Source organism: Carettochelys insculpta, chromosome 20, assembly GCF_033958435.1.
Source record: "Carettochelys insculpta isolate YL-2023 chromosome 20, ASM3395843v1, whole genome shotgun sequence".
Lineage (NCBI taxonomy): Eukaryota > Metazoa > Chordata > Testudines > Carettochelyidae > Carettochelys > Carettochelys insculpta.
In genome coordinates this window covers 11,449,952-11,464,766 of record NC_134156.1, presented here as the reverse complement: position 1 = coordinate 11,464,766, position 14,815 = coordinate 11,449,952, and the positions used below count along the sequence as shown (strand labels likewise).

The 14,815-nt window shown below is 41.5% G+C and overlaps 1 protein-coding gene across 5 annotated transcripts in view; it reads left to right on the top strand.

Annotated features, from left to right (window-relative positions):
* MBTD1 (mbt domain containing 1) overlaps nucleotides 1-14,815 on the top strand; it is a 63,309-nt gene that overhangs the window by 17,904 nt on the left and 30,590 nt on the right. For 4 of the 5 annotated variants that reach the window (XM_075014533.1, XM_075014531.1, XM_075014532.1 and 1 more), the window contains exons 6-11: nucleotides 8,740-8,857; nucleotides 10,753-10,887; nucleotides 11,359-11,447; nucleotides 12,049-12,283; nucleotides 14,383-14,438; nucleotides 14,692-14,796. In XM_075014533.1, coding sequence (XP_074870634.1) covers nucleotides 8,740-8,857; nucleotides 10,753-10,887; nucleotides 11,359-11,447; nucleotides 12,049-12,283; nucleotides 14,383-14,438; nucleotides 14,692-14,796 — 738 coding nt within the window. Of the gene's footprint in view, nucleotides 1-5,476; nucleotides 5,591-8,739; nucleotides 8,858-10,752; nucleotides 10,888-11,358; nucleotides 11,448-12,048; nucleotides 12,284-14,382; nucleotides 14,439-14,691; nucleotides 14,797-14,815 lie in introns of those variants that run through there. The other variant, XM_075014534.1, reaches the window with a different exon arrangement.

Sequence of the window (14,815 nt, the reverse complement as noted above, 5' to 3'; positions counted from 1 at the left end):
GGTACGCCCAGACCATGCCTTTCCACAGCTTTTGTATACAACTGGCTGAAAAATCAAGAATTCAAAGTTGTAAGAGCGGTTATTTTTTCCCGTAAGAATAGGAAGTGGTTTGTTGATGAGAAACCAATAATCCAGTGCGTAGACACATCCATGTCATCTTCACCTGGTTTATGCAGGGTACTAAATTGAAAACTTTCTTGGTTTTGGAGGACAATTGTACTGCAATATTTGTGTATACTCTAAAAATATTGTAACAGCTGTTTCTATGTTCATTCTAAGACCATCTTCCTTAAATAATTTGAAAAATTCTATTTTCCTGCTAATTGCACCAATATCAGGAAGTCTTTTAATCAGTAATAAGAATTTGCAACAAAACACAAAACTTTTGTTTTTTGTCTGACCAGTGCGAGTACTGTTTTCATCCTTTATAGTAAGACTTTGTATTGAGTATGTATCTTAATATTTAACTAGGTTTGTTAATTCAAAAAGAAAATTCTAAAAGCAAATGTGAGATCTAACAAGGTGCTTGGTATTGCACAAGACATAAGAGGCCTGAGTCTTAGAGGTTTGAAATACCTGCCACTCCCCTTAGTGCAAGTTGAAATCTGTAAATCAGGCCCATTTTAATTAGGTGACTGACTTTGGGCAATCAAGTTAAAACCTTTTAACCTTTTAGGTCCTAGCAGTATCATGTGCTTAAAGTATATTAATATAGTTCCATAGTCTTAATCGTCTGATGTTTATTTACTACTTATGTGTTATAATTTATGGATATAAACACACATTCCACAGCTACAAAACCAAACCAAATCTATCTAGGGTAGGGGTCAGCAGCCTGCAGCTGTGGAGCCGCATGCGGCTCTTGAAGGAGACATTTGCAACTCTGGGTGTTGCCGCCTCTGACTCCCCTTGCAGCTTCCTGCCCTGCGGTGCCGAAATAATGGAACTCAATTTAATTGTTTTAACAGCCGGCAGGAGGGATCCGGGTTGTTAAACCAATCAAATTGAGTCCAATTATTTAGACACAGCAGGTCAGGGAGCTGCCCACGCTGTATGGGGGGGAAGGGCATAGATGGGCTGGGAGGAGCCGCGCAGGCACGCTGAGGAAGAGGTATCGGCCCGGTGAAGGTGCAGTGGAGCAGGCAGCAGTGGCAGCATGCAGACCTCCCCTGGGAGAGGTGGGTGCAGTTTGGGGCTGACAGGGGTTAAGGTGGGCAAGTGGGCGGTTTGAAATACTTGTGTTTACTTTTTTACACTATGAAATATTAATTGAACAATGATGCTTGAAAAATGTGCATGTGGAGAAAATTCGATCCACCCATGTTATTACAAAGTGACTGGTTTGATATTTTATGCAGTCGAGCCTGGAAGTTGGGGGCAGGTGCAGTTTGGGGCTGAAAGAGGTTAAGCCTGGGGACGGGGGAGTGGTTTGGGGCTATTTTGTGTTCGGCCCCTGGAACATGTAAAAACTGACCGTGTGTGTCCCCCACCCCCCACCCCCACCCCCCGATTAAAAAAGGTTGGCCACCCCTGTGTTAAAGACTGTCTGGTATTCACATGCTTTGAAGCTCTTAAAGTTCTGATTTTTGTAACTGAATTTGAAAAAAAAAATGGCTCTTGTCACTATTTTGACTGCAGACCACCCCTGATTTAGGGCCTAATCCGGTTCCGGTTAAGGTCAGTAGAATTAACCTCATGAGTGACGAGTACTCACCAGACTAAGATTTTTATAGTATTTGTCCCTAAATTTGGCTGCACAGGCTATATCTACACTGCATCATAAAGTCAATTTTTAGGGAAGTTAGCTCAATTTTTACAGTGTCACTGTCTTCACTGTGAAGGCCATTAGGTCGATTTTAGGGCAGGCTAAGGTCAATAGTATTACACCCACAGAGTGAGTCAGTGTAGCACCAAGTTCAAATTTAAAAGTTCAGATTAATGCTAGTGTGGAAACAACAATTATTTACATCGAACTTATTGGCCTCCAGAGGTGTCCTGTATGTGTTCCCCAGTGACCCGTGATTGTCTGCTCTGTCTGCTTCCATCTCCACTGCTCTCCAGGTATGCAGGATGCAGGTAACAGGAAGCCCATGAATTTGAATTCGGCACCAGGAAGTCTAGGAAATTGAAGTGGGCACAGAGTGTGAGATGGCACAGAGTCATTCTGGCATGTGGGTATGACAGTCCCCTGCCTGGTATGGTAGTTAGCTGATCGGGCAAAAGTCATACGTAAAGCTGTTCTCTCAATGGGGAAAAGAAGCTGAGCAACCAGTTTACATGGTTCAGTCACCTTCTGAAGTCAGCCTATTTGGTTTTCTTTCACGTGGGATTCCCTACTTTTCCTTCTTTCCTTCTGAAAAAATGGCCATTTGCTTTCCATGGGAGGGGAATGATGGCAATGCAATGTGGGAAGATAACATCACATACCCACAACCACTTGCGGGGCATTTTTTTCCCCATACTGCACCAGCAAAAAAGACCCAGAATGCTGTAGGGCTGAGGGAACTGTGGAGTAGGTTACCACAATGCAGTGCTGCAACAGTCGATATTTGGCAATTCAGTGTGGCAGCACTAACTCGACTTTGTGGGGAGGTGAGGACACTCAAATTCTAATCTATAAAACCCAGCATTATAAAATTGCATTTAAGACAATCACATTTACATTGTAGTATAGACATAGCCCTAGGCTCTGGCTGACAGAATCAGAGTGGATTAAACAGCAGAAAATCAGTTATTAGATCCCATTGGCCTTGGCTATGCTACAGTCCCCTTTTGGAGGAGGAATGCAAATGAGGGAGGTCAAGAATGCAAATGAAGTGCTGATTTACAAATCATGCATCATTTGCATAATGTTGCACAGTTGTGTTTCCAGAAGAGACTTTTCCAAAAGCAAAAACAGCCATGTGGATGGGGTTCCTTCGTGGGGAGCAGGGGAGAAACCTGTTTTTGAAAGAACCCTTCCCGAAACAAGGGTTCTTTTGAAAATGGGGGCATTCCCAAAGGAACCCCGTCTAGACAGCTATTCTTGCTTTCGGAAAAGTCTTGTCCCGAGACACGATCACACATGATTATGCAAATGAGGCACAAGATTTGTAAATCTGCCCTTCATTTTATATCTTCCTCATTTGCATTCCTCTTACAAAGGGTGACTATCGTGTAGATGCAGCCATTTTGTCCTGTTGATCTTTTTGTGTGGAAGTGCTTTTGTCTATTGAGTCAATAGTTTTTCAGCAGTTCAGGTGTGCATTTGCTTTTTCAGTGCTCAATATGTAATGCCAAGGTAAGAGTTTTTTTCCCTTCAGAGGTCTTTGCTTTAATGGAAGCTCTATCTCAGGGGCAGGAAAATATGGCCTGTGGGCCAAATACAGCCCACCATGATACTCTGGGCCACTAATGTCCAGCAGGACCCTGAAGCAGGCTCCCTGCTTGCTGCCCTCTTAGAAGCCATTCAGAGCATCTGGGTGCTGAGACCATGTGTGTTTCTGGCCAATGGAAGCTGCCTAGGCTGTGTCCGCAGAGAAGGCAGCGGGCAACCCCCACCCCCACCTCACCATCCTCAAGGTGCATGCACTGCAGAGAGAGAGACAGCCACTGAGCACAGAGCCTGCCTTAAGGTATTGCTGGGCTTCTGGCCAGGAGCCACCTACTACAGTAAGCACCTCCTGGTTAAAGCCTGCATCTGGCAGCCCACCCACTCCTTTCCCCCCCTAGCTCCCTTCCCCAGGCCACAATCCAAAGTCTCTGAATCAGCTCCTACCCACCGTTCCTCCTCACAATTCCCTCACAGCTCATGCCCCCACCCTGGTACTCTGAGCCCCTTCTTCAGCTATACTCCCACCCAGAATCCATTACTCTTCATGCAACCCAGTCTCTGACCCTGAGCTTCCTGATTCACCCAACCTCCATCCCAGGCCCTGCACCTCCTCCATTAATATCATAGGGGAGAGCAGCACCTAACCGCTTACCAAATTCTTGGGGGTGGGAGGGCCATCAACAGTTATTGCCCACCCCATCCTACCTGCTTATGGAGAGGAAACTGTAATCTTTGGTGTATGTTGATGATGCTCATAATACTCCTGTGTATTTCTACATGCCTTACAGCCAAGGTGTTCAATGTGCTTTTCAAGCAATGCTTAGTCTCACTTACCTGCATCAGGTGCTTTTTATGTCCATTTCACAGGTGGAAAAACTTAGATGTAAAGATCTGATGTAACACATTTAATGTCATACAGTGAGTTGGTGGCAGAGCCGTAAATAAAATTTGTGCATTTGGACCCTTTGCTGTAGTCATTGAAACACTATCTTTCACTTACCTTTCTGTGTCTGATTAAGTGGGCAAAATCCTGTGCAACATTTAAACCAGGGGTGGCCAACAGTTAGGGACTAATAGCCATGTGGATATTGTGCAAAGAGACACATTTACCTGTCTATATAGTTATAATATATATCTAGGTAGATAAAAATAAATATCCCCCCAGAGCCAGGCACTCCGAGTCCCCGAGCTCCAGCAGCCACTGCCACCACCACCATGTGCTTTTCCTACCAAGCACTGGGGCACATGTGCAGAGCAGTGGACAACACTCCTGTCGCATGGCTCCAAGCATTTAATGGCTTAAAGAGCTGTGTGCAGCTCAAGAGCCATGGATTGGCCACCCCTGATTTAAACCATTGGCCCTCTCCAGTGGTAGTATAGTCCATCACTAGATAGGCTGTCTTATTTTTTTTTTCTCTCTCTCTCTCCTCCCATTTGCCATTTTTGTAACTAACCTAAATTCTTGTTTCATTATCCCTGATTTCTATAACAAGCTTAATTTTCTTCAACACTCAGAAAAAATTGGGAGAATGCCACAAAATGTTCCTAATGAGCAGAACAAGGTTAACTTTGATTCTAATCAACGCTTGCTAATAGGCAAGTTAATGAGCAAGTGTGGTGTTCTTGATTTTTCCACACTGTTGCCAATATAGATGTTGCAGGCTTATCTGGTGGCATATGTTTCAAAATTCCTTTAAGATGAAAATTATTTTGGCACCAAATATCTTCATTCTCCTATCACAGAAAAGTCCAATTGTTAGTTCACTTTGATTCAAAAGGAGCATTCTCGGTTTGTACACTAGGTGGCACTGCTGTACTTCTAACTGTCCTTTCTCATCCTTCCTCTTGTTACTTTGTGCTGACAATATCCGCACAAAAGGTATCAGAATACTGTCCTCTCAGATCTCGGGAATCAGCAGCATCTCATTGCATTTATGTCCAAGGTTCCACATCAGAATCGTAGAATCAGGACAGTCCTGAAGGCATGGTGGGCCTGGAGAAATCAGGTGTTTCCCCAGTAAGGGGAAGCTATCTGAGTGAGGTGCTTGTTGTGAAGAGAGTTACAAAAGTCAGCCTTTTAGTCTTAGGAGGCCCTTTAAGTTTGAAATTAGATGGTGTCCAGCAGGATCTTCCTGACTGCAACTTACCTTGCAGGGAAGGCGACTGTCACTCTCAGATGAACCCTCTCGAGTGGTCCCTGGATCAGGAAATGGTGAACAAGATCTTCCTTGATGGGGGAGGAACCTGAGGTGGATGTATTCATCATGAGTTTGAAAGGTAAATTTGTTCTTAGCTGTATATTATGGTTCTGCTAGTTCATACTATGCCAATCCAGACTTCAGAGTTATCCCCCTTCCAGTGAGCAGGTGAATAAGATTTCGCACTTATGTAGTGCTTTAAGTTTGTTTTTAAAGCACTGTGCAAACATTGATTAATTAGGTGATGAGTGAGAAGACATGAAGGAAGATGGCTGTCATAGCCCTGAGTTACCTAATCTTCCTCCCTTAAGAACATTCATTTGGTGAGAAATGAAAGAGCTATACAGTATATTAGATATATTGTATAGCATCATTTAATACAATAACAATACCCAGCTCTTCCAAGGTGGTCATTACCCAGGATGGCTCTCTTCTTCTGAAGGGTGAACCATATGGATTGGTATAGGAGAAACTAGCAGAACCACTGTTTTCACAGACAAGGACAAATTTAACTTTCTGCTATTTACCCCATACCAATCCACAATTGAGAATTATAAAAGTGTTGTGCCAAGTCAGGAATTTGTTGACTTGTGGAGAGGAGAAAGAAAGAGCCCTGTCCATTCCAATACTTGGGTTCTCTGAATCAACTAAAAATGTAAACTCTTAGTAAAATAAAATGTGTTTTTAAACAAAATGCCATGCACCCATGTTCCCTGTAAGCTGAGCATTTGGGTGGCCACCCAAGAGAGATTCAGGTGCCACCCAGCTGATTAGTAGAGCACCCACAGCCAGCAGTATGTGTTTTTATTGGTGGTGCACATCTGCGTGTGCCTTGGTGCCCATAACAAAATTTATTCTGCCCCAGAGAAAAAAATGTAGAGGGAAAGCTGCTGTGCCCCATATCAGATCATTTCAGATATTAACACTCCTAGCTGTTTGCAGCCATTTGTAGCATAGTATTAGAAGGCTACTGACAATTCATAAAATTAAGTTTATTTTCCCCTTCCTCTTCTGAAAAACCACAAATGAAAATTCAGATGCAGTAGGGGATATATAGTAGGACCACACTGAAAGCTAAGTAGATAAGAGCTCCCTAAAATGTCAAAGTGAAAAAACAATGTCTCACAGCTGACCAAACTGTAGCTGGATTAGGAGATCCTCCTAAATGGAGAAATCTCACTGTAGAAAAGTGCTTTGTTTATACATCAGTAAGAAACTATCTTCCTTCAGGTTTGTTTCTCTGTTTCTAATGGCCAAAGGGAAAGCCCTACAGTCTAGATTAGTGTTGGAATTGTGATAGAACATTGAGGCAAGTTATCAAGAAAACAAAATTGTCTTATTTGTAATGGACATGTTTTCTCTTACTGGGGAAGACAGTTAATGCTTGTCTGTCCTCCAATACTCTGATTAGTAAAAGGTACCTGTGTTCCCCTGTAATGATAAATTAGATGTTTGCTACTGCTAGGTGGCCATAGCTGATCTCCGGCAAACTTCCAGACTTGCACATCGAAGTATTCAGAACTAGGGCAATTCCTCTTCCCCTCTCTTTCACAGCTTAGCTTCTGAGAGACTAGGGATTGAATACTGTGGCATTTCCAGTGAATTGCATTCAAGTCTATGTGTTTGCAAGAAGACTAGTAAAAAAGCATAGAGCCTTAGATAAAAGGTGTTCGCTTCCTGGTGCGGTACAAAACAAGTAAATGTTTTTTTGCCTGCACAAAATCTGCTTCTGTGCTGTTTGGACTCTGTTCTTCTCAGTACATCTTTTGGTGTGGATTTGGCCACTATTCTGAATTTTCAAAAATCTGGATACCTGCTTTTGGGTAGTCTTTAGTTTAACATGGACTTGCTGTCCTTTTTTTAGAGAAACACTTGAGACAGTTTTTGTTTCATATGATATCAATGCTAATCTGTGACTAGATAACTAACAGTTGAGTAATGTGATAATTGCAAGTTATAACTTTTTACAGGAAAGATTCTGATTCTGTTGCTAATAATTGTAGGTTAGTAAACTATAAAGCCTAGTGATTGTTCAGCATATCACGTGCTTTCAGTGTTCCTACAGCATGCCCTTTGACTAGTCAGTTATCAAGCCAATAACATTTCCTCATGCCAAACTAATGAAACTTTCCTTCACAAACAGAATGAAAAAGCAATAAGTCCTGTGGCACCTTATAGACTAACAGATTTTTTCGAGCTTAAGATTTCTGGGGCAAAGAGTTGACTCTGGCCTTCCTCTTGACTGGTACTCCCTTCTTTTCATGAGCCTATATATTTAGACCTGCCTCTGGAATCTCAACTACATGCATCTGACAAGTTGGGTCTTTGCCCACAAAAGCTTATGCTCCAAAAAATCTGTCCATCTGTAAGGTGCCACAGAACTTCTTGTTTTTGTGGATGCAGACTAACATGGCTACCCTTCTGATATGAATATAAAAGGACATTTGACTTATATCTACAATTTACAAAATCCCTTAAAGTCCATTTGCCTTTTTTTATTTTTATTGCTCACATTTAAATCTAAACTTTCGAAGCAGTGTGTGAAGAATCCAGTCATGCAATTCCCATTAATATTCCTTGGAGGCATGCAGCTGACATAGACTTGCATCTCTCATTGCTCTTATCTGAGGAGATAATCACTTGAAGGCCATGCAAAAGCTTGTTCTTATAAAGACATAAGAACTGCATTAACCAGTAGAAGGGAAACCCCATCCCATTAAATTTGCAGAAAATGTTTCCAGAAGGTCTCTTCAGAGTTCTGAAAAGAAGCTGCTGCTGTAGAGACCATGGGATAGATAGTGATATGAGGCACGCATATAAACCCAAATAAATGTCACTAAAGTCAGAGTTGCTGTGGATTTACAACATCACTGAGATCAGATTCCCTCACTGGATTGAAACATGTTGTGGAATGATGCTGGGTAGTGAGTATGTGTAAGTTTACTAGTGTTTTCGTTTTGCAGCTATTAAACTGAGAGTCATAGAACTGCTGAAATGTTTTAGTGGTGGTAATTATATAACAAAACTCCTTATCCTTATAAACTTTGAGCAAATGAAAGTTGACTTTCAAAGAGTTCTAATTCTCTAAAAATGTGTTTTATTTGTTCTGAATATTTTTCCAGTTTTGTTAAGCTCATTGATCAGGCTTGAATAAAATAAAAATGAATATTTCATTTTGAAATGGAATAGAGATATGTGATTTTTTCCCCCCTTCTAACTTAATTGCAGGCACCCATGGGGACATGCTGGGGTGATATCTCAGAAGGAGTGCGAGTGGAAGTTCCGAACACAGACTGCAGCCTACCTACCAAAGTCTTCTGGATAGCTGGAATTGTGAAATTAGCAGGTGAACTTTTGTATTAAAATGAGTGTGATGATGATTGTATTGGGAGGGAATTCACAATTCAGGGAATTGAGCAGTATCTTTTAAAAGCAAGAAGGATGTAAAACACAAACTTCAAAAAGGTATCCTAGTAGTGTCTAGAATGTGGCTCACTGTTCTGAGTACTATGTAGTTGAGTTGGGGACGGGGAGAGGGATTTAAAAGAGCAAAAAGATTTTAGCTGAGAATTGATTTATGCAGATGGAATACTGTAGAAACCCGAGATACACACATTCAAGTTGCGTGAATCTCGGGTGAACATGACTTTGGTGGGGGGCAGGCACCTGGCTCTGGGCTGCCCACCACTCGGGATCTGGGAAACTGACCAGTGCAGCAGCCCTGGTCAGTTTCCTGGCTTCTGTGAGTGGCAGGCAGCCCAGAGCCAGGTGCCAATTCCCAACAGGAACAGGAGCGGGGAAACTACTCTTGTCAGGAGCAGCAGTTTGACTCTCATCATCAGTGGCAGGAGCAGCAAGTCAGGCTGCTACCTCTGACAGCAGCGGTTTCACAGCTTCTGTCAAGGACAGCAGCCTGAGTCTTCGCTGCTGCCACTCACAGTTGCTGGGAAACACTGTCTGGCTCTCAGCTGCTCCCCAGTCATAGGAGACAGGAAACTGCCCACCACTGTCAGTTTCCCAGCTACTGTCTGTAGTGGCAGCCAAGAGTCATGTGAAATTTGACTTACATGGAGTTGTGCAAGAACACAGCCTCTGCGTAAGTAATTGGTCTATTGTAATAACTGACTCAAAACCTGCACCTCCTCCAGCTGAAGTCAATGAGATCTGTGTTGTCATCTTTGAAAGCAGTAAGGAGCTGCTTTTCAGAGCCAGGCCCACCTACTTGGGGGGTGTGGGAGAGGAGGAGGAGGGCAAAGAGGGCAGTTGTCATGGGTGCCCAGCCATTCAAAAGGGCCTGGGGCTGGTGGTGTGCTGTGTGTTGCTGGAGGGCTGGCGGGGCAAAGGCTAGCCCTTCTTGGGAGCACAGAGCCACTCCCTCCCCACCCTACTTCATTTACACCCTACCCATTCCTCAGGAGTCTGGCAAGTCTTGTTGGTCGACCTGCTCAGAACTATAACACTAAGACAAATGTCGTAAACAGGGTGTTGCAACTGTCTTCTGTGATGTGCTGTGGGCCTTCAGCTCCAGTTAGCTTCAGTGGGAGTTATAATGTCACTGCAGTGGATCTTAAAGTAGTCATTTAGCAAATGTCTATGGAAAAGCTTTCAGTATCAGCAGTTTTCTTTGAAGGCGCTTTTCAGCACGAACAGTGTGTGACTATTTTGTCCTTGTAGAGGTAATAAGGGAGAGAGAAATTCCCACCTTTAGAGCTTGCACACACCTCAGCTTTACACCTGTTCAGGTGTTTTGCATTGGGCGAGTTTTCAAGGAACAGCTTCTTCATATTATGCAAGTTTCAGATCCAGGAAACACAAAAATCAAATAGCTCCAGATCAGTAAACTTGTAACTCCACTACTGATCTCCTTTCTTAGTAAAACGCCAGGTAAATGCAAAGTTGAAGTTTGCACAACTGAACACTCAAAAGTCAGAGACTGCAAAAATTATGGTTGAACACACTATTGTACTGCGTATACATAGGTAATTAATTATAAGATCTTATACGATAGCTCAAATACAATATACAGTTTTTCCTGCTGTACAAGATACACACGTATCTCCTAATTTTTTGTTAATTTTTGTATTGACTATCATAAAGTCCAGCAAGATGCCTTCTGAATCATGTAGTCTATTTAAAAAAATATTAAGATCAGTGGACGTGCTTTATGGTGGGTAGAGTTGTATTAATTATTTTTGTAACCACTCAGCTATAGGTTTTAAAGATGGAATTGCTCTCTTTCAGGCTACAATGCTTTGCTAAGATATGAAGGGTTTGAAAACGACTCAAGTATTGACTTCTGGTGCAACGTGTGTGGGTCTGACATCCACCCAGTTGGATGGTGTGCAACTAGTGGGAAGCCTCTAGTTCCACCTAGAAGTATGTAAATATTAGTATTCCTGATTCAGTAACAGAGGTGGTCATATTATGTTTTTTATATTTAGCTGAATTCATTGTGATACTTATTTAGGAATCATATCTAGAGTTGTGAATAAATGTTGTTGCCTACTGGTCAGTGAAGACGAGATCCTGCAGAAGGGATACATGAAGTGTCCCTAACTCTTGTGAAGACGGATGTTTAAGATCATGTCTCAAGTAATTAATTAATCAGTTGTTAAAGTATACTCAGTTTTATTTGAGCTGTTCCTTATTAAAATCTTAGGTCAGTTTCTACCCCTAGTTACATACACGTATGCGGATAGGAATTCAGCCTTTTAAATTTTTTGATACATTTTAATTCTGATATTTTAGCAGTCATTTAATATTGTTTTACAAATATTGACTTTAAATTTGTATCTCTGATAGATAACTTAATTAGTAATCATTGACTTCCCCCTTCATTTGCAACAGCAATCCAACACAAATACACAAACTGGAAAGCTTTTCTAGTGAAACGACTTACTGGTGCCAAAACTCTTCCTCCTGACTTTTCTCAGAAGGTAAGTTGATGTGATATAAACACAACCTCACTAGTGCTACTTGCCTGGTTTTTTGTTTTGATAGTATATAGACTAGCACAGCTTTCTCTCTGTTACTAACCTCACTAATGTATAAGCAATCGAACTGTTTTGTAATGGCACTTTGACCCTCTTGTGGGAGAAGATAGAAGTGCAGCTACTCTTTTTCTTACCCAGAGAATGTCTATATCCAAGCTTGTGATATATAACTTTTTTTAATCTTGTACTTTGAGTGTGTAGGAAAAACAAGCAAAAACTGGTTTGTTTTCCTATCAGTTTACAAATTAATTGTTGTTCTGCAAGACACTGTTATCAATTACTGATGACCTAGCCAGCTCCCATTAAAGCCAATGAAAAGCTCTGTTAACTTCAGCGGGAGTTGGATCAGGGCCTTCCTTATAGCTGTACCATTTCAGGATATCTTTTTGTGAGAAGTTCACTTCACGGATCTTGCCATTGTTATATCATCCTGATACAGATGGGAGAAAATTTTTATTAATGTTTTTGCAGCAGAAAAACTGGAGACTGACTTTAGTGGAAGGTGCTTTAAAAGCAGATGACTAAACATTTCCCCTATTTTAAGGTGTTGGAAAGTATGCAGTACCCTTTCAAACCTTCCATGAGAGTAGAAGTCATTGACAAAACGCATCTCTGTCGAACACGGGTAGCAGTTGTAGACAGTGTAATTGGAGGACGATTAAGATTGGTATATGAAGAAAGCGAAGACAAAAATGATGACTTCTGGTGCCATATGTACAGCCCACTTATTCATCATATAGGTTGGTCCCGAAGTATAGGACATCGCTTCAAAAGATCTGGTAAGCAAGTTGTATTGCAAACATCCTTGCTGGCAAGAGTGTCTGGGTAGAGTCCTACTTAAAGGATACGTCATGCAGTGATATGGCTAAAAGGAATAATCTGGCTGAAATAGCTTCTGTTTCAAGAAATTATATCTTTAATAACATGTGTATTGAGGCTAATAAAGACTCTCTTCACCATTGAGATTTCCATTCCAAATGGTTTAGTTATAAACAATGATCAGTGTTTCCTTCAGGGTTTTGGAAGAGCTCAGCTAAACTTTACTGAGTTACCATCCATCAGATTGTATCTAGGAATATTCAGACTATGAGCAATAGTAAACAAATGGCTTCTGTGCCCAAAGCCTGGTGTTCCGTGTGTTTAGCATGTGTTGCTGCTGGCACCCTGGAATTACACAGCATTGCCCAACCAGCTTCCACCATACACTGGTAGAGTAAAGTCAATACAGGTATTGCTTGTGTTATCGATTGATTTGAGTTCAGTTTATTTTGATCTGAGGTCAAGCTCTTTGTGTGCTTCATATTTTTGTATGGTAGCTTGTAACTGCATTGCAGAAGAGGGACTGAAAAGGTAGAGGCTGACAAATATGTAGTGGAGTTTTTTTGTCCCCTGTTATCAAAGTATTTTTACTTCGTGATCTTCTGAAATGGTAAATTAACATTTGTTGCTAAGACATTTGCTCCTTTTGTACATAAGCCACTCATCTGCAATATAGAACAGAAATCAAAAAGTTCCATGTTGTGCCAGCTTTGGACTCTAAAATATCAGAACAGCCTGAACCTCCATAGTCCAGCAATCTCTGTGCCAGCGACATCTGTGGTCCAGCATGACTTTACTTTGCTGGATGTCCACTTATTGTAGGTGTGGCCAAGTTTCCTGCAGTCCTGTAATTTTGTTCACAGCTACCAGACCTGGCTGTCAGTGTTCTGTGCTATTATTTAGCTCTAATTTACCCGTAAATGTCTTCTAAGAGCCCAGTAAGCACTGATAGTGTTGGTAATGCAGCTATACAATATTGAGAACTTGCTGGATCACAGAAGGTCTCGTTTGGCACTGGTCAGATTCCAAGGGTGCTGGACTTAGGATGTTCAACTTTTATTTGTAGTTGCTGAAAACCTTCACTGAAATGAAAATAAAAGAGAAGCAGGTGAAAGAAATCATGCTCAGAGCTGCTTCCTGGAAGTTTACATAAAACCATTTTTATATAGTTGCTGGAATTCATTTAAGAGAAGAGGATCTAACCAGGAACTCCAAATGTCTGAAAATGTCAGGTTACTTCTCTGCTTCAACACCCTTTCAGACCTATGGACCTCAGTGCACTACAAAAATGTTTCTCAAAAATATCTGGTGAAAAAATGAGGTAATAAACAACATGACTACAGTATACCAAGATGTTCACAGTAGGCCTGTGGAACTCCCTGCCAGAGGATGTTGTGAAGACCAGGACTTTAACATGTTTCAGAAGAGAACTAGATACATTCATGGAGTTTTGGTCCATCAATGGCTATTAGCCAGGATGGGCAGGAATGGAGTCCGTAGCCTCTGTTTTGTCAGAGGCTAGAAATGGATAACAGGAGAAGGATCACTGAATGACTCCCTGTTCCGTTCACTCGCTCTGGGGCATTGGCCACCGTCAGAAGACAGGATACGGGGTAGATGGACCTTTGGTCTGACTCAGAATGGCTGTTCCTATGTTCTAAATCCAAATTAAATTATATTAAGTCTTGAAGTCAGTTATGTGTACAAGCTTTCCATTTGTCAGTTCCCTGCTTGAATAATACAAACTTCTGCAAAAGCGACTATGCATTTCACTCTGGTGATAAAATCCATCCTTCTGGGTAGTGGAATTTCTCTAAATGCTCTCATACCCCTTGTCCCCCAGCGTCCTCAAAATATATACATTGAATGAAGTGATCTTTGTTGCCAGTTTTTCTAGGTGTTGGTCTGCTCTGGCCTCCATATATATTTTAGATTCACGAGTATTTAAATGATGGCTACCTTAATGATTCTGCATCAGGAAAAGGGTTTTTTTAATATATATTACATGCATACAGCTGTATATTTCATAAATACTTACTGATTTGTAACTCCCTTGTAGATATTACAAAAAAACAAGACGGACACTATGATGCCCCCCCTCATTTATTTGCCAAGGTAAGATTCTAAACAAGAACTCTTAAGGTTGTTTATTCACAGTTGGAAGAGGCATCAAGACACAAAATATAACCAAGAAACTATACCAAGTTACTGTACAAAGATTTGTCACTACTGGAAATTACTTCTTTAAATGCTGCTAGGGAGTGTGAGAGGTCTCCTGGTCTTTTTGCTTCAAACATTGTTTCATGGATGTGGCTATATTGTCTTGTCACCTCGGCTGGCTGTGTAATGCTGTTGTGTGATTCTTCAGGTAAAAGAAGTAGATGCGAGTGGAGAATGGTTCAAGGAGGGAATGAAATTGGAAGCTATCGATCCCTTAAACCTGTCTGCAATATGTGTTGCAACCATTAGAAAGGTGAGAGACTTTATGCTTT